Source organism: Marmota marmota, unplaced genomic scaffold, assembly GCF_001458135.2.
Source record: "Marmota marmota marmota unplaced genomic scaffold, marMar, whole genome shotgun sequence".
Taxonomy (NCBI): domain Eukaryota; kingdom Metazoa; phylum Chordata; class Mammalia; order Rodentia; family Sciuridae; genus Marmota; species Marmota marmota.
In genome coordinates, this window is record NW_025999942.1 from 4,227,019 (window position 1) to 4,253,954 (window position 26,936).

Genomic DNA, 26,936 nt, shown 5'->3' on the forward strand with positions numbered 1-26,936 from the left:
AGGGGAGGGAGGGGGAGGTTTTTTTTAAAGGTGCAGTACCCCGAATGTCCTTTCCTATTGCGCTTCTGGGTTCATTTTACTGTAATTGAATACACTTTTAGTTACTGAAGTAACTCTACCTCATCTTGGTCACTTAAACTTTGCCTTCCCCATAGTTCTGCCACCACACTTTCCTCATAATAGCTTGCTCTTAGCTAACTCAGGAATTCAACTATAACTTCCATGCAAATGACTCTTTGGTCTACAACTTTGGATCTGTCCCCTCCTTTGACTCATTTCTACCTGCTCATTTAATAATCACTTCTGCATGGATCTCACCTAAGCACCTTAACTGTAAAAGGGCCAGTTGAAATAATATCTTCAATGGATATTGTAAACTGTAACCCACTGAATACATGGTTATTGTTAATGTAGCCAAATTTAAACCTGCTTTTCCTCTTGCCATGGTGAAAGGTGGTACCTCCCACCAAATCATTCATATTTGAAACCCAAGAACCATTTTTCACTTTTGATTCTCCCTTTTCCCCTCTTTCAATTAGTTATCAAGTCTTCTCATTCAGTATCTCTTTCTTTCCATCTCTACTGCCACCGCCCTAGATCAGAGAACAGTCAACCTTTACCGACACTTCCAAAGGAGATGCTCCTATTATCACCCAAAGAAAGCCTTTCCTCAAATGCTCTCTCCAACTCAAAAGCTCTTCTCTGATATATATACCTTTAAAAAAAATTCAAAATATCTGCTGGATTAAACTCAGCTCCCCACTTGAAGTCTAATAGGCATCTCAAATGTAACTTGTCACAGAGTAATAACATTGCTCACTCCACAACCTGTTCATCTTCCACTTTCCTCATCTCCATCCTTCCGTGCTTTACCCTCTAAATATCTCTAGTATACCAACACTTCTTCCTCCTCCACCATCACTACCTGGACCATGCCAACACATCTCCCATCTGGAGATTTATAATAACCTCCCTGCACAACAGTTTATTCTCAACACAACAGCCAGAGAGATCTTTTCAGGTTGTACCCAGGTAATGGCATACCCTATTCAGCACTCACCAGCTTCTTCCCATCTAACTCAAGTTAAAAGCAGGTTCTTCCAAGACCCACAAGGTCTGATGCTACGTGCTCCTGTCCACCTCTCCAGGATCATATCTACCACACTTCACTCACTCTCCTCCTGCCAAATGGCCTCGCTGCTCATGCTCAAGCCTCTTCCTTCTCCCCATGCCCTTCAACCAGCCTAGAATACTCTTCACTTAAACATCTACATGGCTTCTCTCTAGCTTCCAGTCAACTGCAGAAATGTACTTAGCCTCTCTTCCAGACTTACCTATCCCTACCCTCTTTTCTACATAGCATTTACTATCACCTGAGATGTATAGTTATTTACATTTCACCTGCTTTTCCCTGTAAGATTATAAAGTAGGAATTATATCTGATTTGTTTGCTGATACTAAAAATGAAGGCCAATCCATGCTAATTGCTTCATAAATGTGTTAATGATATTATAGCTCAAGCACTAGAGCAACTGCAAGAAAGATAGGACAGTGCTGATATGGAACAGATTGGAAGACTTTCTCCAAGTGGGAGACTATTACCTAGAGAATAATGCTCTAATGCTTTATTTATATTTCTTTCATGGTAGTTAACACTCAGCTTCATGTTATACAGTATGTGTTCATGCATCCTTAGCTTATCTCCCTCACAAGCTATATGCTGCCTTTAAGGAAAACACACTGACACAGCACAAGGCATGTAGGATACATTCATTTAATATCTGTGGTAAGAATGAGGTAAGTGTTATCATGTTTAATTAATCAAAATACACTAAATTTGAAATGCTTCTAATTTTTTTTGAGAAAGCATTAGTGCTCTCCAAAGTTTTATTAAGGATTAAAGAATAAGTTACATACATATGAGTGCACTTGTGAAAATACATTAATCTATCTATGTAATATGTATTTCAGTAGGTATGTGTTATGGTGTGGATCTTGAATGTTGCCCTAAATAGCTCATGTTGGGTAACGCAGCAATGTTCAGAGGTGAAAAGATCAGATCATAAGAGCTGTAACCCCATCAGTGAGTTAATCCATTTGATTGACTAATAATTCAAATTGACTACTGGCATGGCTAGAGGGACAAGCCACCTTCCCTGGGGTTGTGGCTTTGGGGACTGTACCTGTTCCTGGCCCCTTCCTCTCTTTCTGTTTCCAAGGCTGTCATGAGTTGAACAGCTTTCCTCCACTTTGTCTTCTACCATGATGTTCTGCCTCACCTCAGGCAAGATTTCTGAAACCATAAGCCCCAAACAAACTTTTGTTCCTCTAAGTCATTCTTGTCAGGTATTTTGGTCACAGTAATGAAAAGCTAATGCAGTAGGACCACACATAAAACTGATTTGTGTGAATTTGAGAATATAAATTCACTTTAGTCACAAATAAAAAGGACACTATTTGACCGAGCACAACTACAAACTCACTAAGACAGAAAAAAAAATGTTCAGAACCAAAGCATGAAGGAAATCTGGAAACCCAATACATGAAGTTAAATACACTGTAGGACAAAAATGGAAATGTTAATTCATACTTTATCATTTAGGGGAGGAAGGCTGGATAGTGCAATCTGACACACAGTAAGCCCTCAGGACCTCCCAAGGCTACTGTCTCTTTACTCTCATTCTCCTGCGCTGCAAACATTAACATGCATCTTCCTGTATAGTGTGCTCATCCAGGCTAAGGCTGCATCCTTCCTGCCCTGTACACCCAGTACCAAGCAGAGTATGGCACCCAGGACATCCTCAATAGGAACACGGTGACAAAACATGGTCTGGAGTAGACAAGTTTCCGGAAAGGCAGAAATGTGAGCACAATTTGTTCCCTAAGGTTATCAAGTTACCCACATAAAGCTAAGCATACTCCATAGGAGGCACATGAATCAGACAAGAGGGGAGGACTCCAGCCCAGCTTTCACCCACCATTCATGCAGCAGTTCACTTTTCTAAACCTCAGTTCCTTATCTGGTAAGGCGATTGTTATGATAACTGGATAAGTCTGTGCTGGTTGCATTTTTAAAAGCTACCTGGGTGCTACATACCAATTCTTATTAAAGCAAATACGATTGCATGGGATCTCCTAAAAGCTAACTCATCAAGCCATTTCAAATGAGAGAAGTCAGCCCAAACCACACTGATAAAATCTATTACTTTTAGAGGACAGGAATCTCTCAGTCAGATCATGAAACTCTTTCCGTCCTTATTAGCATTCACTGCATAATTACTAAACTTCTGAGGGCTTACCATGTGCCAGCAACACTGCCAAGCAGTCTCTGTGGATTATTATCTCACGGGGCAAAGCCCTAGTCTGGTTCTACCACTCATAAGTCTACATCCCTGGGAAAGTTGCAATCACTGTTTCTCCTTCTCCCATGTCTTTATAATGCAGATAACAACTACCTGTCTACCTCAAAGAACTGAAAAAAGCACCAGAGGTAGCATTAGGAAAACAATAAAGGACTACACATATCTAGTCTGTTTTATTGAACAAAGGACTATTCACTGGTAAGACAATCATAATTCTCTCATAATTCATCTACCTGCTACAGTTGTATTTCCTTATTTGGAAAGGCTCCAATTTACAACTGCACTTGGATTTTTTTCAAAACAAATACAGGTGTAACATCTTGCCTTTTTCAGTTACATAGAAAAACTATATATGTGTACATGTTACATATGTGCATGAGCATTAATACATAATAGCATTTAAGGGGAAGACAGAAAGAAAAGAAAAAGTTTAAGTAAGAAAGTATCAATCATGAAACAAAATCACTCAAAGTATGATTCTCTTCTCTTACTACTCAAATTGCCTAAGATGCCCCTGGCATTTTATGGCTAGTGTTAAGGCATGTTACTTTAAAACCAATTTCAGAAAACTTATAGATGAATATATAAGAAGTAAGAGATCAAAAAGAATGAATATGAATAAAATTTTCCTGAATATAAAATCACTAATAGCTTTATAGAGCAAATAGAAATTCCAAAATACCAAGTTAGGGATTCCCAACTGTCAGAGGGAGCTATGAAAATACTTATTATGTACCTCTAAATGTATCTGTGTTAGGTGCTATAGAAATCCTGTGGGGGGGGGGGAGCTAAAACCCATGTAAGTCTTTGAAATGACCATAAACTAGAATACAGCAACATAATGGACATTTTTAATTTATACGTTTATCATGTAAATCATAGTATCACTACAGATATTTGAGTCAGAAAATTATTTGTTACAGAGTGCTATCCTGCATATGGCAGACCATTTAGTAGCATCCCTGGCTACAAAGGCATCAAATTCTAAAAGCATGCACCCACCTACAGTGTGTGTGACAATGAAAAGTGTCTCCTGACATTAACAAGATATCCTCTGGGGTGAAAACAAATCTCCAGAAAGTAACCCACATGAGCATTATTTTCCCTTCCTTTCTGCTGTCTTATGTCTACAGAATCTTCTGGTCAGATCTTGAAATAAAGAAGAATCTGTTGTTGTTGACTACAACTTCACCTTAAATCAGTGTTTATTTCCTAGGAGATTCAATGGTTTAATCACATTACAAGATTATTTCCACATATCCTTATAACAAATTTTTATCTGTCATTAACAACTTATGCCAAAAGGCATAATTTTCACCATATTTTCAAATTTCATAGAATGAGACCAATATAAATGCATGCAACAAAAAAGCACACACAAGACATGACAGCCACATATAAAGCATCTCACTAAAAATATACTGACAGGTGTTAGTGTTAAATGCCAACTAAAAGGCAAGCTACAGGACTGGAGGTGTGGCTCAGTGACAAAGCGTTTATTTAACATGCACAAGGCCCTGGGTTCAATCCCCAGCAAAAACAAACAACCAAAAAAAAAAAAAAAAAAGCAAGCCAGAATTGAATTGCCTAAGAACTCGAAATACATTGCCTACTTCTCTTTAAATAGGTCCTAACCAAATAGAAAAGAAAAGCATTTACATTATAGGCAATTAGTTTTCAATTACAGGATGTTGAATAATAATAATGCTTTTCTAGGTAAATACAACTGGTTTAACATTGTACATATGTTCAGAGAAAGATCATTGAGCATAAACATGAAACATGTTGTAGATTAAAAGCCTACATGTAATCTATTTGAATTTCCATTGTATTTTCATTGCAGAGAACAACTCAAGGAAAGCATTGCTGATAAAAAAAATAATAATAAAATTTAAAAAAAATCCTATATGTCAGATTTTACTTCAACTGGTCTAAAACACCCTTGAGTTTTCTAAAGACACATTATTTCCCATTATTAGACAAGTCATGCACTATTCATCAGTCTCAATTTACAGATTATCTTGCTTTTTTATGTGTAGCCTTCTTGGCACTAAACTGCATACGGACCAGCCTTTAAAACAAACACTGTCCTAGCCAAACAATAATCTTGGAATTGTCTACAGGAAGCATTTGCTGCTGCTAGCTATAGTTCACAAAAATCCTATTTGTTGTTTATTTTTGGTGCTGGGGATCAAATCCAGGGCCATATCCATGCTAGGAATGCATTCTACCACTGAGTTCTACCCTCAGTCAAAGGTTTCCTTTTAGCCACATAACATTCCCTACACTAAGGAGGAACATGTAGTCAGTGAGGTAGTTAGGTATGTTTACTTGCCCACCAATTATTTGCATTCTGGGTATTTGTAACCCCTTCCAGAAAAATAACTCTTCCTGAGACTTCCTTATGTTATAATATCATATGTAATTTACAAATGAAAATTCTTTCTGAAAGTTATTGAAAATTCTTGAAGCTGCAAAGAGATTTTTAATCAAGTGAAAATAGCTTTCCCACGATGAACTGGGAAGAGCAGATGCTTACGTGTCATGCTGAAGACTGTGGTTCACTCTCACAGATAAAAACGTTTTTGAGCACATAAGGATCTGGATAGGGGATAACCTGTTTTACATGGCACATGAAAACATACTGAGATCCTGATTTTTTAAATCAGTGGCTAAGAAGTACTTATAATAAGCTGAAGCTTAAAGAAATGGTAATCGTGGTAGCATAACAAGATTTATGGACTATCAAAATTCTCAAAAGTAGCAATTCTTAGACATGAAATAAATCCTGGTAGGAGAAGACATTTTTCATATTAAACTATCTGACATCCTTAAATTTTATTCCTCTTGCTCCAAAACTAGTAACAATAAGTTACAGAAAGTTTGGTGGAAAATATAAGATATAACCATCTGGTGATTTTGTACTAAGAATGAATGACTTACTTTTAAGTTTCAGTTATTTTAGAAATAGAAAAAAATCTGGAAAGTTAGTTTTATAATATGTTATCATGTCTACCAAATAAGTAGAATTAAACATCAGTGGACAAAAACCGAGAATTAGTTTTAAATACAGTCTTTGGAAAAATAATTGAAAACTATCAAAGTTTTAGTTTTTGCAATTTTGGAAGTCCAGTTTTACACTATACATAGCCATGTTATAACTCTCTACCCTGATCAGGAATCTTGAACATATTTCTATATACTCTAATGGATGATCAATGCCACTCAACTTCTCCACTAACAAAGCTTCCCGTGAGCTGAGTATATGAATTATGGCAACTGCAGGCATTCTAATCTTGAGTACATACTATATTTTTCCATCACAGACTTTCTAAAATGTAGTTGTTTGAGTTTCAACAACTAGAAATCAGAAACTTAGTTTATCTGGCAATCAAATACCAAAATGATCTTAGACAAATGTTCTTATTACTTTTGAGCAACTCACTAAATTTGAAAAACAGAAAAGAAGATGGAGCTAATTTTAAATTTTTCAATACAACAGATATTACACTGTTGAGTACAGCACTTCATGCAATAGGCGCTCAGACACAGAAATATTACCATTAGGTTGCAAAGTTAATTTTTAAAAACTTCCCATTTTAAAATCTCATGCACTGCATACAACACCCCCATTTAGTGACATGACAGGACAGAAATGCAATGGTAAATTACAAACAACAAGCAATATGCACAGATTTATTTTTAATGTGAACCACAAAACTTACCCATTCTCACCATAAATCTTTTGAAAGAGTCTAAGAAACCAGAAAACCAAAAATTAAAAAAAGAGTAACTTTTGCCAATTCTTGTTAGTTTCTAATTGTTTAACAACTTTAACAAGTCTAACTGAAGACGGGCAAATCTCAAAAGGCTGCTTCCTCAGCAATATTCTTGATCATGTACCAAGTTCTCATCAATCTCGTATCTCAAGAAGCTAAGATTAAGCAAAATAAAGGCTTAACTTACTAAGCAAACAAATCCATAGGAAAAGGCCTCCATTGCCAGGAGCTGACAAGTTAGATTTAGTCTACTAATTTAACTAAGCCTAATCAGATTTGTCCATCCCTAAATTCAACAAACAACAATTCAAAAAACAAACAAGTTGCCTAACACATAGATTATTACCAAAATGGCCACAACTGCATACATGTAAAATTCAGCAGACAGTAGATAACATTCATGCATTTTAACAAAGTTTGAACTGAAGTTTAAGTTATAAATAAAAATATCACAAACTGATAGTCCAAGAAACCTAGGTCAAAAGCAAAAGTCAAGTTAAATGAAATTTGCAATGCCATATTTTAAGGGAAATCTTTACTTCAAAAAGGCAGACATTCCAAAATATGAGAAACATATAGAACCAAATGACACTAGACTACTACAGAAATGCCTGGACATGGAAATAAAAGTCTGTAAATATAACTGGAAAACATTTTTAAGAAACTTCATATTGCAGAGTACCACAGACTTATAGCTGAAGGTAAGATGTATGTATACACCTTCTTAAATATGCCTAAGAGATGTGCAAATATGGAATTGCACTTTTTCTACAAAATGACAAGTTTCTTAGAGCAAAATATATATATATATATATATTTTTAACACAACGCTTCAAAATAGCACACATCATGCAAGGTTGAACAATCTGATGCTGTTTTGTACAAAAAAAGTTACACAAGACCAACCATTACAAGCCAAATCCTTGCAGAAACACACTCTGACCTCTCAACCATCAGTCGTTTCTTGTGCCTAAGTCGGCTAGCCTCCCGGATGGCCTCCCACTTCTGTAAGTCAGCCTCACTGCAGGGGCCAGGGGTAAAACTTATGGGAGGCACTGTAGTTCCCAGTTTCCAAGACTGGATCTTCCGAATCAACATGTCGTCTTTCTTCTGCCGATATGAAGGAACTAATATTCTACAGCTACTACTTTTTTCTTTTGATGGGCACGTCCTTTCAAGTACACAGAGAAATTTTGCTTGAATTTCTGGAGGCAGAGTCCAGGGTTCAGGAAAAGGGACTGGCTGGTATCTATCTGGGGCCCCAGACAGAGGCACTTCTTTCTTCTGTGCTGGAATTCGGCGAACAATCATGTCATCTTTTTCTAAATCTGGAAGTACAAGTTCACCTTCTCTACACTGCAAAATTATATCTCGCTCCACAGAATCATCTTGCTCAGAGAACCTTCCAAAGTCTTCAAAAGCTCGGAGAACATATGGATTCGCATGGAAAGCTCCAGTCTTTCTCACAAAGAAATCATCATTTTCTAAGTCGGGATCCAGAGTTGGCATCTCAAAGTCATCTCCCCTATAGCCTGGTGCATGAGAGAGATTCTTTCTGCGGGTTATGAGCCTTGGGCCAGAAGTGGGATCAATTCTGATATTTGTTTCAGAAGACAAGATGTCATCAGAGTATGTTTGGAGGGCCTGAAGTAATAAAAACTGACTGAAGCACAGAAAAGAAAAAGGAAGGGAGAAGCTTATTAAGTTTGAAGAGAAAAGGTAATTAGGTAGTAGAGAGTTTCCATGGGTGAATTATTTTAGGGACTGGGGAGGGACTCTTGCAAAGAAGACAGACTAGCATTTAATGCCATCACTCATGACATTCCTGGGTACCATTTAAAGAAACAAGAGCAGGGTATACTTCCCTGCTGGGCACTATCAAGGCCAGGTGATGGGCCTAGGCCTAAAACTCAGATTGGGTACACCTTACACACACACACACACACACACACACACACACACACAACTCTTTTGTGTCCAATTCTTCATTCTATTAGAATGGCCTAATATTCTCACTAGAGAGAATAACTTTGGAAAGTTTCAAGAGTTGGTCACCATGTACTTTATGCAATAGATACAGGTAAGAATGAAAAGAAAAAATTAATTGCTCTTAAGTTTTATAAAAGAACATGATGAATTTTTTTTTCATTCTCCCATAAGACTTACCCTTCCCAGTCTCTAAAGTTATTTCCTTTCTCCACATCTCCATACACAGCACAACTGTAAAATTAGGTAATCTTTTGGAAAGCCTTTTTGGAATGGCTTTCCAAAAGAACTATGTCACATGTAAATAATATACTCTCTGAAACATTATTGTGCTAATAAAGAACATTAAATCCTACAGATTTCCAAGCTTACATGCTCACACAGAAAGCAATATGTTATAGGTTATGCTTTTGTACTAAATATATTAAGTTTCCAAGATTGAGCATAGTCAGGTCCCAGGTTAATGTAGCAGAAGTAGGCAGCAGCAGGTATCTGATGCCAGATCCCCAAGCAGACTCAGGCAGACAGCTGCACCTGGGCTCCTCTGAGACTCCACTGCTTTTCCTCGCTGTGTGTGTGTCCCGTGATTTTATGGCCTGTTGAGTAGCTAGTTCCAGCAAGAGTGAAGATCTCTGGCAGTTGCCATCTAGCCTACACTGTTCTCTCTGTATTCTACTAAAAATGGTTGAACCCGAGTCCTCATCCTCAGAGTCTGAATTCCTTCTATTGTAAAGTGACATGGAGAAAAGAAGGAGGGAGAGAAGAAAAGAATTGACTACTGAAATTAATGTCAAGCTATGACTACATACAGGAAAGCTTTTTAAGATCCAGATTCTAAAGTTTAAATTTGAACACATGTTTTCAATTTTAGAAGTTCTACAGATGTTAGAGGGAAAATTAGACTTTCTCCATCTCACACACACAAAAAAATGCACAAAGAATGCACAGGTCAGGGTAAGGAATGAACACTGGAAGGACAGAAACACGCATAAAGACAAACCTGAATCCCTGAAATTCTTTATACCACGGTTTAGAGGTTTCCCTTTTTATTCTTTTCCAGTTCACATCTTCTGGAATCCAGCATTTGGGAAGAAACTGATCAAAAGAATTCCCTGGATTTGGCGTGACTTGAGTTAGCTTTCGCACATACAGATCATCCTTGACAATGTTGGGTAACCTTGTTGGTTTTTCTTCTTCCTCTTCCAAGTAATGAGAGGAGTTTGAAGGTTCTCGGACTGTTGCCCAATTCTCTGCATTGGTGCTCCCAGTTCTCCTCTGGATACTGTTCAAAACATCCAACCAGGTTAAGATACTGCATGAGCAATCTGAACCAGAGCACATAAGGCACGCATTCCACCTCACAGTTTACAGCAGTGTGAAGAAAGCAAAGTAACTCCCACTGTTGTCACCACAGTTCCTAGAACAAAGTTAAGGTGCCATCTCATCCTAGTTAGAGAACAGCCAGATACACACGGCTAAGGACACTTAATTAGAAGCTGTGTTAAAAGAAAGACAAATTGCAGTTTGGAATGACTTTCTGAATTAAATCAATGGCATGACAGATATCCAGATCCAGGACAAATACATTTCTGACCTTGTCAGTGTGTGTAGCCCATAGGCTAATGTATCAGGAGAAAATATTTGCGGACCAGAGTGGAGAGAGGTGGTTTTCGAAATGAAACTCGGGGGCCTCTTTTTCACTTGGAATCTGTGGTTGGCTAAGTCATCCAAAATCACGTCAGGCAACCTTCGTTCATCCTCAGTATCTGAACCACTTTCAGAACCACACGCCTCCTTACAGGAAGCTGGATATGAAAAATCACACTCTGCTCTGCTAATTTGATGGGGAAATAAAGGATTCTTTTCATGTCCACTAAGATCAACAAAAAAATGGAAGAAAACACGGCAGCTCACAATGAACAATATTAGTCATCCAGTGCATTGAAAATACCAATAAACTAAAAGCACACACCTAAACAAGACCTAGCAGATCATATGCTGACACATGTTAACAGAACAAATATCTTCAAGATATAGATGACTAAAAACAGGTATAAAAAATCCTCATTAGTGAAATTCATTATCTCTGAAATACATTTTAAGAACCATTCTTAAATACCACTCAAATTCACAAAGCTTAAAGAACTCCACCATCACATCACATTCCAGTACCTTGAAAATGTCCCATCTGCCTCTGTGTAGACGGGGCTTGCCCAGCTTCTTCTGTTATCCTCATTTTTGTCTGGCTTTTTCTTCCTCAGCGGTGCTGGCACATAGGATGGCTGTCTACTTTTGTTGGGTAAAAAACGATTGAATGGTAAAGCAGATTTTGGTTCAATAGCTGAAATCCTTCGATAGGACATATCATCTTTGTTAAAATCCTGCATTTTGAATGTAAATTCCAAATCTGTGTCACTTTCGCAACCTATAAAACAAAGCACAAGAATTTGTTTTATTCTTTAGATTATTCACTTTATTAAAACCTCTCAGCCTGTCTGCTCTATCTTTCCCTTGGAAACCCAGTGCTGCTACTGCGAACTGTGGGGAATATTTTTAGAAATTGTCATGAAGTTGTGATAAGATCCATTAGGAGGAACTTGCTTTGCATACTGAAGGCACATGCAGTACACTCTTCTGCTGTCGCACATTCTAAGCAGAAAAAGTCCCTATTCACTGCTGAGCCCCTCCTTCCCAATCATCTTTGCCTCCAGGATCTTTCATCAAATTTGTCGAAGTAATACATGTGAATAAAACCTAGCAGGAAAGTTGCAGGTGCTTAAAATGAGATACAAAAGAAATTCTAGGGAAATTAATTTAAAATTAAAGCACGCATCTTTCCAATGTATGTGAGGAGAGAAAAGGGGAGCAGGAATAGAAGTAAAAATACACAAGATAGTGAAGGAGCATGACGAATCCCTATGAGACCCCTATGAATACAAGAGAGGATGGACTGGGTGACATGTCTAAAGGCCCCAAAGAATCTCAGGTCATATGCAAATGAGAGCACAGAACTTATGCTACTTCTTGTGACCATGAAAATTACAGTGGGAGTCTCCTATTTTCTTCAAAATTATTTAAAAAGAAACTTAGAAGGATACCCTTTAATACACCTCAAGTTCAGATAAATACAAATAGTAATATACCTTCTTTTAAAAAGAACATAAACCTGCTCTTTTAAAAGCACAGGAAAAAAAAAAGAGAGAGGATAGAACAGTACAGATTCAGAAGTCTCTTTCCTGCCTTCTTTTCATTCTGCCTGGAGAACATTTGTAAAGATGGTTTTCAAGTGTTGCTTCCCACCAGGGTCCCTCCCAAAACTGGCTAAGCACAGCACCCATATCTCCAGGCTCGGCCATGCACAGCAGCAGAGGTTAGCCAAAGCTAAAGGCAGTCTACTCTCCTCTCCCTGCCCAGCAGAAATCTACAGTGAATAACTCTGAGAATAGTCCACAGGAAATGGTTACAGCTGTGACAAAGTCACAGGGTAAGGAAAATGAAAAGGAAGAATGCAAGGCAGCTATGCCCAAGAGGGTCAGCCAATAATCTGATGCTTTTTTACTACTTCCTTTAAGAAAAAAAAAAAAAAAGACATTTCTCTCATTTTAAAAATGTGTGCCAATGAATCCTACTAAAATATACATGTGAAAATTTAAAATCACAGGCTATTCTACTTCTGAATTTTTTAAGTTAAAATCTTTTTTTAGCTCAGTTCAGTGTTCTGCAGAGTTTTCATTTGCCTAAATATCATCTTGATGTAAGTTTTCATACAAAACTAGGAAATTTTACTTTGCAATTCTTATCCTAAAAATATCCCAAATTTTGGTGACCATCAACTACAATCTGGTGGGTAGCAGAATTTTAATAAACCAGTCTCAGAAATGGTTTCTTATCTTGGTACTCCCTCCAAGCTCTATAAGCAAGGTTTGTCTGCAACACATTTCAGCAATAGGGAAGGTGACTGCAGACCTCTGCTTTTGGTTACACACACCTGACTAAAGAAAAGGACCTAGATCCTACACTAGTGCCCACACCACACTATAAGGACTGAAGTCTGGATATGCCCACAAGCCCCTTTTATTCTTCACTGACCAGATGCAAATTTAAATACTGCGTTTTGCAGGTTTTTCAGTCATGACAAAGTAATCGAGTGGGTTGAAAATTTTAGCCTCAGCATTTATAATTTTAATCATTCAGATGCATTATAAACTTCAATTTATTTCCTTAAAGGTATTATAATCATCATCTGGGTTATAAAAAATGTCACACCTAGACAGCAAACGGCCAACAATGCACTAATAATTATAAATGTTAACTGCTTAAATAGCCACTCACATTTTTTAAATACTACTTACTACTACTACTATTACCATTACCACAACTCCTTTAAGTGCTAAAGAATTTAGTTTTGTTCCCATGCTTAATTTTTGAAAAACAAATTCATTTGATGTAGAGTTGGAAAGTTTTCATAATAAAATCTTAGAAAAAACATTTACAATATAAAATAATATTCATAACAAACAAGCAAAGTGAAATCCCTAACAACTGAGCATAAATTCCCAGACAGAATTCAACCCTTCATCATCATGATGGTGGAAGCACAAAAATATCTTAAAAGAAAAAAAAAATGTTGGTGCAGTATTGGAGATTGAATCTAGAGCCTCAGCACTGAGATTCATTTTCCCAGCATTTCAAGAAATTTTACTTGTAGTTTCCAGTAGTCAATTCAGAGTAGCTAAGTATTTAGTCAGAAAATTGCTGACACTAACTAGTAGCCACAGGAATAAGACATGCATTTAAATAACTGATTTGACCATAAGCTTAGAATTTTGCAAGAAGGTCCCTCCCACAACAGAAAGACTGCATTACCACTGCTCCTTTTATGCCTTCTCTGTCCTGGGTTAGCTCTGACCCTGACATGACCAAGAGATAGATATTCTCTCCCACCACATTAGGTACTCTAAACAGGAGCCTAAAAATCTATCGAAATATAATTATTAAAATAGTTCTGTTTTTTCCTTGAGTTTTTAATCCTTTCTAGTAAAGTAAAAGAAAGAAAGAAAATTACTCAGCAATGAAACCAGACTTTTTTGCAGAATCTTATTTATATTCTTCTTTTATGTTTAACTATATTATATCAGCTGATAGGCCTCATATTATTAGGCCTGGAGCAAATTATTGCTTGACAAAACGAAATCACAGGAAGCTGTCTCCTCACAGTCCTGTCCAAAAACTGCAGAAAAAATTGGAAACCATTAACACTATGAGGAAAAGAAAAATTATGAAACCGCAAATATATTTAAGACTTTCTTAACATTTACTTCTGGTGAAATTTTTGCCTAGTTTTTATTCTGTTTTCCCATCCCTGTTCCAGTTTTTTAAGTAATAATTTGACAGCCAAAAACATATCTCACCTTCACGTCCTCCTCTCAATGTGATATCTGAGGAGCAGCTGGTCAATGATCTGGACCCCAAAGAGTCTAAGCTTTCAAAGGAATCTTCCCTCTTCTGGCTGCCTGGAGGAGCAGGAAATTCTCCTCGGTCAGAACACCAGATATCACCGTAGCCACTGTCCCGGCCACTTCTTTTCAGGCAGCTGGAGTCTTCAAGTGCCTAAAAAAACATTTTATAAAAAATAGTAAGCTTGGGCTGGGGTTGTAGCTCAGTGGTAGAATGCTCAACTCACATGTGGAAGGCACTGGAGTCAATCCTCAGCATCACATAAAAATAAAATAAAGTTATTTAAAAAAAAATAGTAAGCTAGTATGAACTTCCAAAAACATAAATGTTTTGCTTCTTTGCTAGATAAGGCAATGTGATTTCCCTACTGAACATAAGAAAAGAGCTGATAAAAATCAGAATATACATCTGTAATTTTATGACCTCTGAAGTATTCCCAGGCCCTGTCTTAAACCTAAGAGTTGCCTTATTGGTGGGAACAGCTAGACATTCACGATGTCTTTGTGATTCCTTTTTTAAACCGCCTTTTATGTATATGATAATGTAGAGCAGAGGCTAAAACACTGCTCTAATGCTTGAATGAGGAAAGAGAAAGAAGGACCCAACATTGGGGTCAGGGATTCTTTTCCGCTGTGTGGAAGGCCCTTATTGAAACATGGATCAATACTGTTACCAAAGTTTTGTCTTAGTTATTGCACCTGACTTTTGCCAAGTTGTGCCTTTTCTTCTGGAATTGTAAATAAACACAGTCATAGCACCTGTTTATACTGTGACACAGATATTGTTACAGTGAACATACCAGTGGCTCTCACTGCTAAGCTCACAGCCCCTAGTGAATGTGTGATGGATGGAGAAACCCCTGTACGACCTGCTGATGCTGTCTACCTCTTGGAAAATAAATTTTGAATCCCCCCCCCAAAAAAAAGAATAGACATCTGTAACATTTTCACCCACAACTAATATGATAAGGAAGTATGGGATGTTTAATGTGATGATTAGGAGGCATTATTTAATAAAGTAGTATGATCCATTTAAAAATAAGGAAGAGGGTATAGTTTAATGAACAAAAGTTCATTAAAACAACACTGAAACACTGAAGTCAATGATTATTTACAGTTCTGACAATAAACATGAAAGGAGTCAAAGAGAAAACCAATTCTAATTTAAAAATCCAAATGGAGATAAGTCAGTAAAATTATTCAGTCTATCTCCAGGAAATATTTTGAGTGATTATGGTAAACATAAAAGAATTCATAAAGTTCTTTAAGTGCATTCACCACCCTCAACCCAAAATAGCTAAAGGGGGGAAAAAACAAGAACTATGGCTCTACAGTATCACATGCACAAAAAGAGATTTAAAAAAGGAATCACAAGGCTGAATGTTTTCTCTGATAAGTGGATGCTAATCCATAATGGGATGAGTGGAGGAACTCTGGATGGGCCAAAGGGAAGGGAGGGGAGGGGAAAATGGGATAGGAAAGATGATAGAATGAGACTGATATCATTACCCTAGGTACATGTATGATTGCACGAATGATGTGACCCTATTTTGTGTACAACCAGAGAAGTGAAAAATTGTGCTCCATTTGTGTACAATGAGCATTCTGATGTTATATATTAACTGATTTAAATAAATAAATAAATGGTTTAGAACAAATAAATAAATAGGAATCACAAAGACATTGTTAATGTCTAGATGTGCCCACATCAGAGAATTCATTTATTTTCACCAATAATAAAACCTAGCTTTGAGGTACTGGCAGCTAGGTTGTCTCGCTTGCTGAGTCAAGGGAAGCATACTTATTCACAAACATGTAAGACTTATCTCCCAGTCAGGTGTGGTGGTACATGCCATCCCAGAAGCTCAGGAGGCTGAGACAGGAGGACCACAAGTTCAAAGCCTGCCTCAGCAACAGTGAGGTGCTAAGCATCTTAGACCCTGTCTCTAAATAAAATACAAAAAAAGGGCTGGGATGTGGCTCCATGTTCGAGTGCCCCTGAGTTCAATCCCTGGTACGCAACCTTCCCCACAATCCCCAAAAGATTTATCTTCCTTGGAACTAAATTAAACATTGGTTTGGCTCATCTAAGAGATAGAAATATGACAATTATTGTAACCTATAGGTTTGTAAATTATACAGAACCTAATCAAAATAACCATTTTTAATTAACACTTATAAAATTTAATGGTAAAATACAACTGGGTATTTTAAATATGAATTTAACTTAAGTAAAATTTTATAAAGTTCTTAGCATAGTCCTGACACTGCAATCAATGAATACCTAGTAATTACAATTTTTAACTATGGTAAAGGTAATTTTGTCATTATAGTAAAAAAAAAAAAATCAGTGATATTACTTACAGATATTACTTACTAATAGTTTAAAGAACCTAGGAATAACTAACAACCAAATGTAACATACGAATCTTGATTAAATCACAATTCAGATTAAAGAAAAGAGACTATGAAAAACAGGAGACAATTGGGAAATTTAATATGTCCTTAATAATAAATAATGGGGAATATTTATGAGATTCCTTAAATATATACATTGTGGCTATACAGAAAAATATTCTTAGGAGATGCATACTGAATATTTTGGGATGAGATATTTCCGAAATTAAGATGGTTACTTTAAAAACATAGATGGGTGGGTAGATAAGCCAATATAAAAATCTTTAATAATTGAGTCAGATGATGATTACCTGGGCATTTGTCGTATTATTTTTTCAACATAAAAAAGGTGAAAATGTATAAAAGAATAATTAGCAGGTGGCTCAGGCATGTTTTTGACTAATAATAGAACGATGAATTTCTGGATCAAATGTTTGACAAGTGTTTAAAACGCCAATAAGGGTCTAGTCGATTTAAGAGAGATTTCATAAGCTTTAGATATCAGGCATCCTGGCATGAGTTCCCATCCTGTCATGAAAACGCCAGCACCTACCTTATACCCTGTCCCCAAGAAGATGGGGAAATGAGGCCTAGTGCCGGTACCAGAATGTTTCACAAAATATGAGAGTAACCACTGTAAAATAAATCTTCAGATCCATCAAGGTCTTTGTTTGGCTGTACTGAGCATTCTACCCACTGAGTTCTACCCCCAGCGTTTTTTTTTTTTTCCCCCTTGAGATAAGGTCTCATTAAGTTGCCCAGGCTGGCTCTGAACTTGCAATCCTTCTGCTTCAGCCTCCTGAGTAACTGGGATTACAGGCACACACCAGCAAGCATGGCTTCATCAGTTTTTTTTTTTTTTTAAAACACATATACTTTGAAACCTAAGAGCTAACATATGGCAAGATGAAATTTAACATCATAAAGTTAAAGCTATTGATGATGGGCTACCACAGTTATAAGACAACCTGAGTATGACCCTGGAGTTTGGTTGTTTTTTTTTTAAACCATTTTGTTTGTTTCTTTGTTTTTGTGGTACTGGCGATTGAACTCATGGCTTGGTTCTAAGCAGGCAATATGTCATTGAGCTACATTCCCAGCCCTTGAAGCTTGGTTTTTGAGGATTTCACCCTGACAAGTCCCCAAAATGAGTCACCTTCAGTTATGACACTAGCACAAATTACACCAACTATTTTTTAATTGATACAATGGACTGGCCTTAAGCACTATCTAGATGGAACAGAATGAATGTAAAACAGGTGACATGTTCACATGCCTCTCATGCCTATTCCCACTTAGTAAGAGTGGAATAAGAGAACCACAGCTATCTACCAAAACTTTTTTGCCCACTCTGACAGACACTGGTAACAGGAAACAGCATTTAATGAAGCATTCCTAGCATAAACACTATATTAATATTATTCAACCTGAGTCAGATTGTCATAAAAAGTTAAAGAGCATTACTTCATGGGCTGAAGTTCCACGTCATTTTTAATTGAAAGTTTCCTTAGCTGAAATAATTATAAAGCAAGGCTCTCCCTATGCCCAAAGCCCCTTACAATTTCTCCACTATCCCAGACAGCTGGATTATTTGCTATGGGAGTATTCGCAACCCTCTTACAACAGGTATACATGATAATATCTCACCCTGAATTAACTGATACAAGGAATTTGAGTGAAGTGCTATCAACTCTTTATAATAAGAAGAAAAAACATAAAACCCCCAAATTTTTGACTCTGTAAATTCCATTTCTCTCTAATATATGTGGCTGAACTCAGGCAAAATCATTTTTTAAAGATAAGGAGAAATGTAGGGAAAGGTGAGTATTTTTATCCTGACCCAAAATTTCTATCTTCCAATCATAACTAATATTTATTATGTTTTTTTTACAAAGTGTCAGAGACTAATTTTAAAAATGCCTTACTAACAGAGCATCATTTAATCATCAGAAAAACCCCTAAAGCATCTACTCTTAATGTTTTATTTATTTTGACTACATATTTTCTTCTGACCCCTGTCAGTTCCCCTAAATAAATATCCCACAAAGAAATTAGTTTTCGGGGCTGGGGATGTGGCTCAAGCGGTAGCGTGCTCGCCTGGCATGCGTGCTGCCCGGGTTCGATCCTCAGCACCACATACAAACAAAGATGTTGTGTCCGCCGAGAACTAAAAAATAAATATTGAAAAATTCTCTCTCTCTCTCCCACTCTCTCTTAAAAAAAAAAAAAACTAAAAAAAAAAAAAAAGAAATTAGTTTTCCACTTGGACCTTTTATAAATGAAGACTTGGCAGAACAACTGTCAGTCTTGGCACTTGATTCTTCTCAAACAAACCTTAAACATTCAAAAGGCTGTCACACAGGTTCCCGGATATGAAGGAATAGAAATGTGTGTAAAACCAAGGATTCTAACGTTAAAACCTTACCAAGTTTCACTTAGCATTCACTACTGTTTTGGAAATAAAGGCAGTATGGTGATACTGGAATACGGACATTAATGATAATTAATTGCCCAAGAATACATTAATATAAAGAAATTTACTTCCGTTAATTTTAATAGTCCTGGGAATGCCTTTCTGCTGCAGACTGAATTCATAATGAGCATAGAAATAAGTCATACAATATGTAAGAAAGAAAGTAAATGTGCATGTCATCAAACTACCTAAAATTAAGAGAGAAATTTATGCCTCAAAAAGTGCTCTGGAATAGACTCACTGACTCTTGGTGGTAGTACATAAAGCCAGCAAAGTCTAACAATCCTTTCTACTCAGCCCAGTCTAGAGCAAACACATCCCACCATTATTTGTCAGAGGGGAGGAAGAGAAGCAAAAGAAAGGAGGAGGAGGAGAAAGTGATAGTGTTAGCTGTAGCAGTCATTTTATACAGATGTAGTTTCCTTACCTTAGTCAGAGCTTGTCCTAAAAGCTTCTCGAATGCTTTCAAATTAAGATAGGGACCACTGTAGTAGGGGTTATTTTGTGTTTTTCTTCCCAGCCAGTACAATGTTATCAAAACCTTTGAAAAAAAAATTTCATGAACAAATCAGTCTATTTAGTAAGCTCAATTCAGGTGAATACTCAAGATAAAGGATAGCTCATATTACTCTATGGTTGAAAGTCCAACTCCCTTAAATTTATGGGAAGGGAAAGGTTCATTGAAAATCTTAATTATAGTGTGGCACAGTGATGCATGCCTGTAATACAGGTGGCTCAGAAGGCTGAGGCAGGAGGATCATGATTTCAAAGCCAGCCTTAGCAAACACTGAGGTGCTAAACAACTCAGTGAGACCCTGGCTCTAAATAAAATATAAAATAGAGCTGGGGATGTGGCTCCATGGTCAAGTGCCCAAGACTTCAATCCCCATAACAAAAAACAAAAAAAAAAATCTTAATTATTATTGCTAGATTATAAAAGGAAACCATAAGAAACTTTTAAATCCATCAATATTTTTTTCAGCAGCTACAGAATGAACACCTAAAATCAATAATTTTCAGCTTCCGTGATGAGACTATGAAGCTTTTTAAAAACAAAGCTGCCACTTTAGACATTCTTCTATGCAGAATATTAAGGACATTATAAGTCTACACTGAACACAGCATCCTTAAACATTATGTATTCCCCTAAAGTCTGTTATGACGGTTTCCTACTTGCTCCCCTAAAAAAATTATAAAATGGGTCTGCCGTTACCACATTAGTAACTTTTAATAACTAGCTTCCAAAATCTAGCCTACTCTCTTATACTATAAAGTCAGAGAATATAAGTTCTAACCATGTACTGCAATACATATATTTAGTTATATTTACAGTTTATGACTGGTGGTTTCCATGTAAAATTTAATTGGAAAAAGGATGCAGAGTATTTTTTAGTTCTATTACTTCCCTAAGGATGATCAAAGTAAAAACTATAATGCTTCATTAAATATATCTTACATTTTTCAATCGTCTATCAGTCTCTTCTTGTCTGTAAAGAAAAATAAAGTATCTATTAAGTAATATCCATGAACCTTAAATTAATTATAACTAGAAATTCATTTTTATTCTTAAGTTCTATGAATATTAATATCACCTGGTAATTCAGAAATCTTAACAGCACATATTACACATGAGAAAATTTTTCCATGTTTATTGATTTTACTAAATATAACAGTTTTCTATAGAAAGTAATTTTTCTTCATTTTACCCAGTATGGTCTTATTTTTAAAATGTTATTTAGATTTTTGCATTCTAATTTTAAACAATATTTAAGTCCAATGGCGGGGGGATAGATGTGTGCTTAGGACAGGAAAATTGGGAAATAAAGAAAAAAAAAATCTTAGGAAGATGGAGCGAGGGGAAAAAGCAGGCACATGCTGACATTTCTCCTTCACTGTCCACAAGGTTTTGCACTCAAGTTCCCCAGAGTAAATGGCTCAGAGACCATGACCCTAAACATGCTGAAAGTCCAGTTTAGAAAACGGCTATGAACCTCCTCCTGAAAAAAGTCACTAAGAATCATGGGAGTTTGGCTCACCTGTAGGACATGATATTTAAGGGAGAAGTTAAAAGGAAGTAGAATATCACCTCAATGTGGAAGCAGCAGCGATAAACTATGAACAAAGAGTAGGGTCACCCTAAAAGAATGGGCTTTGTGTCAGACACACACAGGATCAATGTGAATTCAGAGACCACAGAAGCCTGAACTAGACGGCCTAAAAATGGCTTTTCAGCCAAACTACAAGTGATACAACTATAAAATAAAAATACAATTATAAAATAAAATACATTGATAATTGTATACAATTATCAATATGTTTGTAGAAGACATATAACGTGCATTCACAAATATATACACAGAGGGGAAAAAAAAGGTAAGTTTGGAGTGCACAGAGACAATTATTTAACTTTATCTTTGAAAGAATAAGTGAGGCAACTGTGATTATTTCCTTTCACAGAACAATCATATCTTAAGAATAATGTACATCTCCCACCCAAGCCCAAAAAGCATCTCAACAAAAAATTAATGTTCTCATATAAATACAAACTGGTACAACTATTCACACTCTTAACCCGCTTGGTGATGTCTATTTCAGCTAAACACACTGACATTTCACAACCTCGTAATTCCATTTCTAGGTAATTCCATTTCTACAACAAATCCTCTACTAATTTATCAAAAGTCATATACAAGAATGTTTAGAGCAGCATTATATTCAACAGCAAAAACTGGAGAATTCGCTCTTTAAGAGAGCAAGGATTAAGGAATACCCACACAATGAGAACAAACAATCTCCAAACTATTTTCAAGCAATTGGTACAATCTCACAAACAACAGGAAGTTAAAAAAAAAAAAAAGTCAAGCACAAAAACCATACAGATTATATGAATGAAACAATATAAAATAAAAACCAGGCAAAACAAAGATATGCTATTAGAAGACCAGATAGTGATTATCCTTGTGGGAGAGAGTGGCAGAAGTCATTGGCAGAGTGTGGGGCTATCAGAATGCTAAAAATTTGTAGTTTGCTCTAAAAGCTGGCTACCTATGTGTGTTCAGTTTCTAAATAAACATGTGAATTGTACATTTCCATATGTATACTTTTCTGTATATATATCTACTTCAAAAAAAGTAAATAAATAGAACAAATTTCTTGGCTTGAATGCTCACACTGTCTCTTGAGTAAAAAGAAAATCATCTTGTAAAAATTAATAGCAGTTCATTTTGGAAGTAGTTAGTGGAGAAAGTCACAAGAAACTGACAATAAAATAACAGTTATAAACTCATACCCCTTACTAGATTAATGACTAACACACCCAACTCAAATATTAAATTATCCAAAACATGAAAGAACCATCAAAACACAGTACAAAGATGTACTAATCCAAAAGTTGCCCCACTTTTATCATAAGTATATCAGAGTAGAAGGAGCAAAAAGCCCTCTTAAACCCCTGACCTCCTTTGCACAGCCCTCAATAAAAGTTTCCAATCCAACAATCTCATCTGCTTAGAGCTATTGGTCATGACACAGCAAGCACTGCAAGTACAGGGTACTGCTTATTGTGTTGTAGACACTCACTATAGCAGTGACTTTGGCATTATTGCCCTCATTCACTTTACCTTCCTTCTAAATACAGGAATTTACAACATATTCTTGAACACAGTGATACACAGGCCAACCAAATTAGTGCCCTATCACTGAAATGTAATGCCAGGAATTCAAGTAGTCAATGATTTGCTGGAATAAAGAGAGTTCACACTGACACACAACAAATACCCCACTGCATGATATCAGGAATCAGGAGACTCCTTTGCCTGGGATAACCCCGAGGCACAGCCCCAAGGCCTTTTAAATAGAACAAGTGTGAGGGTGGAGAAGCTTAGGGTTAACAAGACAATGTGAGTCAGTCATATTTACTGCACAACCAATCCATCAGAACCAAAAATGAGGTAGTCCTATCATCAGAGTAATTCTCCCATAGCAAATGCATCCATAGTTTACACTGATTAGTACTAGGTTTAAAAAGCAAGGGGTTTAGAGTCAGATCTGGGTCTCTCTGGCTATACCTGAGTTATTTACTTGACTCTCAAAGACTAAGTTTCCTTCTGGATAAACTGGGGCTAATGCCCCCTATTTCAATAGCTAAGGAGTACTTAGTAGAATCCCTAGCCTCCCAAGGAAGAGTTCATCAAGAAACAGTTCTCAGAATTGACAGTCAAGGCTCTCTTATTCCCACTCTGCATATAGAGCCTCCTAGTGAAGTCAAGTAGGACCCTGGTATTTAAATTCCAACTTGCCTGCCCTATTCCCATTTTCACCCTGACTTTCCCTGCCCCAACCTTGGTATTTACAACCATCTACTACTCGCATTTATTTTTTATCTTTCTCTCTTCCAAACAGAATCCAAAAAGTTTGTGTGGTTTTGTTCACTCCTATCTCCCATGTACCTTAAAACAAGGTATGCCCACTTGAGAAGGAATAAAAATATTTGTTTAAAAGTGCCTAGCACAGTTCATGGCACAAAAGTTCAGGTTAAAAGTGATAGAATAGTTGAGTAATATTTAAAATAATATTCAAAAATGACTACCTTGAATATATTGAAAGCCTTTAGTCTATGCTTGCATCATACATTAACTTTTTTTTTTTTTAGATTTTTTATTATGTTTTTTTAGTTGTAGTTGGACACAATATATCAAACCCAGGGCCTTACAACCCCAGCCCAACTTTTTAATACTATACTTAATATTTACAAAATAGCAAATATAACATATATATATATATATATATAATATATATATTATATTATATATAATATATATATTATATTATATATATATTATATTTTTTAATTTGTTGAGATTTGTTTTNTATATATATATATATATATATATATTCTGTTAATGGAATAGTTCTGGCAATCCTTTTGCTATCTGACAAAGGTCCATAAGACATGTCTATCACAGACCTCTGACCTTTGTGCTCATCAATTTAACCAGCTGCCACGTATCCTAACAGCTAATTGGTAAACTTAAGATCACGAAACTCTGGGTGGAATCCTCCTTCTTAACTCTAAGATTTTTAAATCAATCAACAAAGGACTAAGGAAATAGTCTGAGTAGATGCTCTGACTCTCCCCAGAGATGCTATGCTGGGTCCTGCCATCAGGAGGCAGCTCAGCTAAGAGGGCTCTGAGTTCAGCTCTCCTGCAGGTGAAATCTAGATCCAGTCTTGCTAGCTTAGTTTTCCAAAAGCTCAACATCCAAGAACCTGGTCACATCACTTAACTCTGTCCTCAAAGCCACACCTGTAAAACAGGAGCAGTGCTGGCCTCATTGAGTTTCAACAAAAGATTTTAAAAGTATTTGACCTAGACAGAAAAAATAAATAATTCATTTCACAACTACCCGCTAATTATACATTTAAGTCAAACCACTGGGGGGAAAGGGCAGTGTCAGGAGGTCAATTTCTCCCCTACATGTGATATTTTTCCCTTAGAAGAGACATTTCTGAGGAACAATTTGTGACACTCTTCCATGTTATATTTTCCTTGTTCTCTTGCCATGGAAGGCTTTAATCAAGAATAAGAAAATATTTCTAGAATAAGGTCAAGCAAAGGGCAAAGCAAACTGACATGGTATGGCTATCATTTTCTCAACATTGATGTTAGCACCAAACCAGCCTCCCCACCCATCCTTGGTCTACAGTCTGACTTGACCAAGGACCCTTTAAGTTTTCCAAAAGCCCAACATCTGAGGAAAAAATATATGTATCTGCACATCCAAAAAGCTATCCCTCATATCTGACAGCACAGTTTGAGAACAAAGTGTTAATAGGTAAGATTAACATTTACCAGTATGTGCCAGCCAGCTGTGTTCTAAGGTTGCACTAAAAATATTTCCAAAAATCTTCAAAGAGCTAACTCTGGACCCACACTCATGCCACTGCCACAGCCTTTCCAGCAGTTTCCTTGGGGGCTGTAGAGACACATGGCTCTTTTCTCAGAGCCAATCACGGCCTGGGAAAGGCCAAGCATTTAAGTGTTCATATATGTTACTTCAAGCCACTCACAGCCAACCTAGCACATCAAGAGCCAGAAGTGACAGGAAAAATGTTTCTCCAAAAAGAGTAAAGCTTCAGAGGATCTGACATGAAATCCCAGTCTCTGTTTCTCTCCCGTGTCTCAGTATGTCTTTTCCAGGGTAGTACCACCTTTGTCATTTGCAACATTGAAAGACCAATCTTCCCAGGCTCTGCCACAATATCACAAATCCCTAGGAGTTCAATTCCCCATGCTCTAAAATCATCTTTTCTCCCCATATTCCAACCCCTTCACTGTGCAAGCCAAATTGATCAAGATCAAATATAGTAAATAAGCCAACCCCCCCCCCCAAAAAAAGGCCAAATGTTCTCTCTGATATGTGGATGCTGAAACAATAAGGGGAAGGGAGAACAGAAGTTCATTGGATTAGACAAAGGAGAAAGAAAGGAAGGGACAGGGGATTGGAATAGGAAAGACAGTAGAAGGAACTGGACATAATTTTCCTATGTTCATATATGAATGTTCAGTGAAACTCCACTTCAGGTATAACTGCAAAAATGGGATCCTAATTAGAATAAATTATACTCCATGTACGTATGTCAAAATACACTTTATGGTCATGTATATTTAAAAAGAAAGAAAAAGATTTTTAAAAAGATAAAATAGAGTTCTCTCACTGAATCAGTACATGGAAAACACGTGACTTAAAACTCATCCTGGAATTTCTAATACAGAAGGAATACTTTTGCCCCAAGTACAACAGAAGAACAGAAAAGGTGAAAAGTATGGCTCCATCTGCCATGACTCCAAGCCTCCAGTCCTGCCTCCTGGCTAACAAAGAATATGGAATTTTACAAGGGACTCAGCAAAGTTAACTATGCAGTTCAGTCTTCTCCCTGCTTCTAGAATAACATTAAACCTTGCTTCCTTTGCTCCTCAGAATAACTGAAGCTTATTGAGTATTAGGTCTCCAGCCCTCAACTTCCTGAGGCCACTTCCCAGAGCAAAGCATGGAATCTTCCTAGAGACCGGGCCCTGGGTGGCAACAGCTGACCTGGGTGTTGACTCTTGGAAAAGTGGGTTGATATTACAGAAGCTGGGCTCCTCAGATACTTGGTCCCTTTCCAAGTTACTAAGTAATCTCTGCTCTCCAGTTGTTGCTTACACAACTGACCACCTGTTCACAACTTAAAAAAAAAAAATCAAGAAAAGGGGCCATGAATCATGATTTCCTAAATAGCCACAAGAACAAAAATTATAGGGCCAGTAACTGGTTTAAATCTGTCAGATATGTATGGGGTAAGGGCAGAGCTATGCACTCAGCAGTGGGAACTGCAGATAACTCAAATCAGATGTCCTTTTGATGAGAGGATAACTCATCTTAGTCTGTTTTGTGTTGTTAGAACAGAATACTACAGACTGAGTAACTTGGAAGGAAATTTA

General features: G+C 36.8%; 1 protein-coding gene across 12 annotated transcripts in view; it reads right to left on the reverse strand.

Moving 5' to 3' along the window:
• Lmo7 (LIM domain 7) overlaps nucleotides 1-26,936 on the reverse strand; it is a 217,411-nt gene that overhangs the window by 42,147 nt on the left and 148,328 nt on the right. For 4 of the 12 annotated variants that reach the window (XM_048801284.1, XM_048801286.1, XM_048801290.1 and 1 more), the window contains 8 exons: nucleotides 20,910-20,940; nucleotides 19,881-19,994; nucleotides 14,539-14,737; nucleotides 11,300-11,552; nucleotides 10,128-10,409; nucleotides 9,662-9,850; nucleotides 8,085-8,804; nucleotides 7,088-7,117 (listed from right to left, as the gene is read on the reverse strand). In XM_048801284.1, the coding sequence (XP_048657241.1) occupies nucleotides 7,088-7,117; nucleotides 8,085-8,804; nucleotides 9,662-9,850; nucleotides 10,128-10,409; nucleotides 11,300-11,552; nucleotides 14,539-14,737; nucleotides 19,881-19,994; nucleotides 20,910-20,940 (1,818 nt within the window). The remainder of the gene's footprint in view (nucleotides 1-7,087; nucleotides 7,118-8,084; nucleotides 8,805-9,661; nucleotides 9,851-10,127; nucleotides 10,410-11,299; nucleotides 11,553-14,538; nucleotides 14,738-19,880; nucleotides 19,995-20,909; nucleotides 20,941-26,936) is intronic. The other 8 variants (XM_048801288.1, XM_048801285.1, XM_048801287.1 and 5 more) reach the window with 4 other exon arrangements.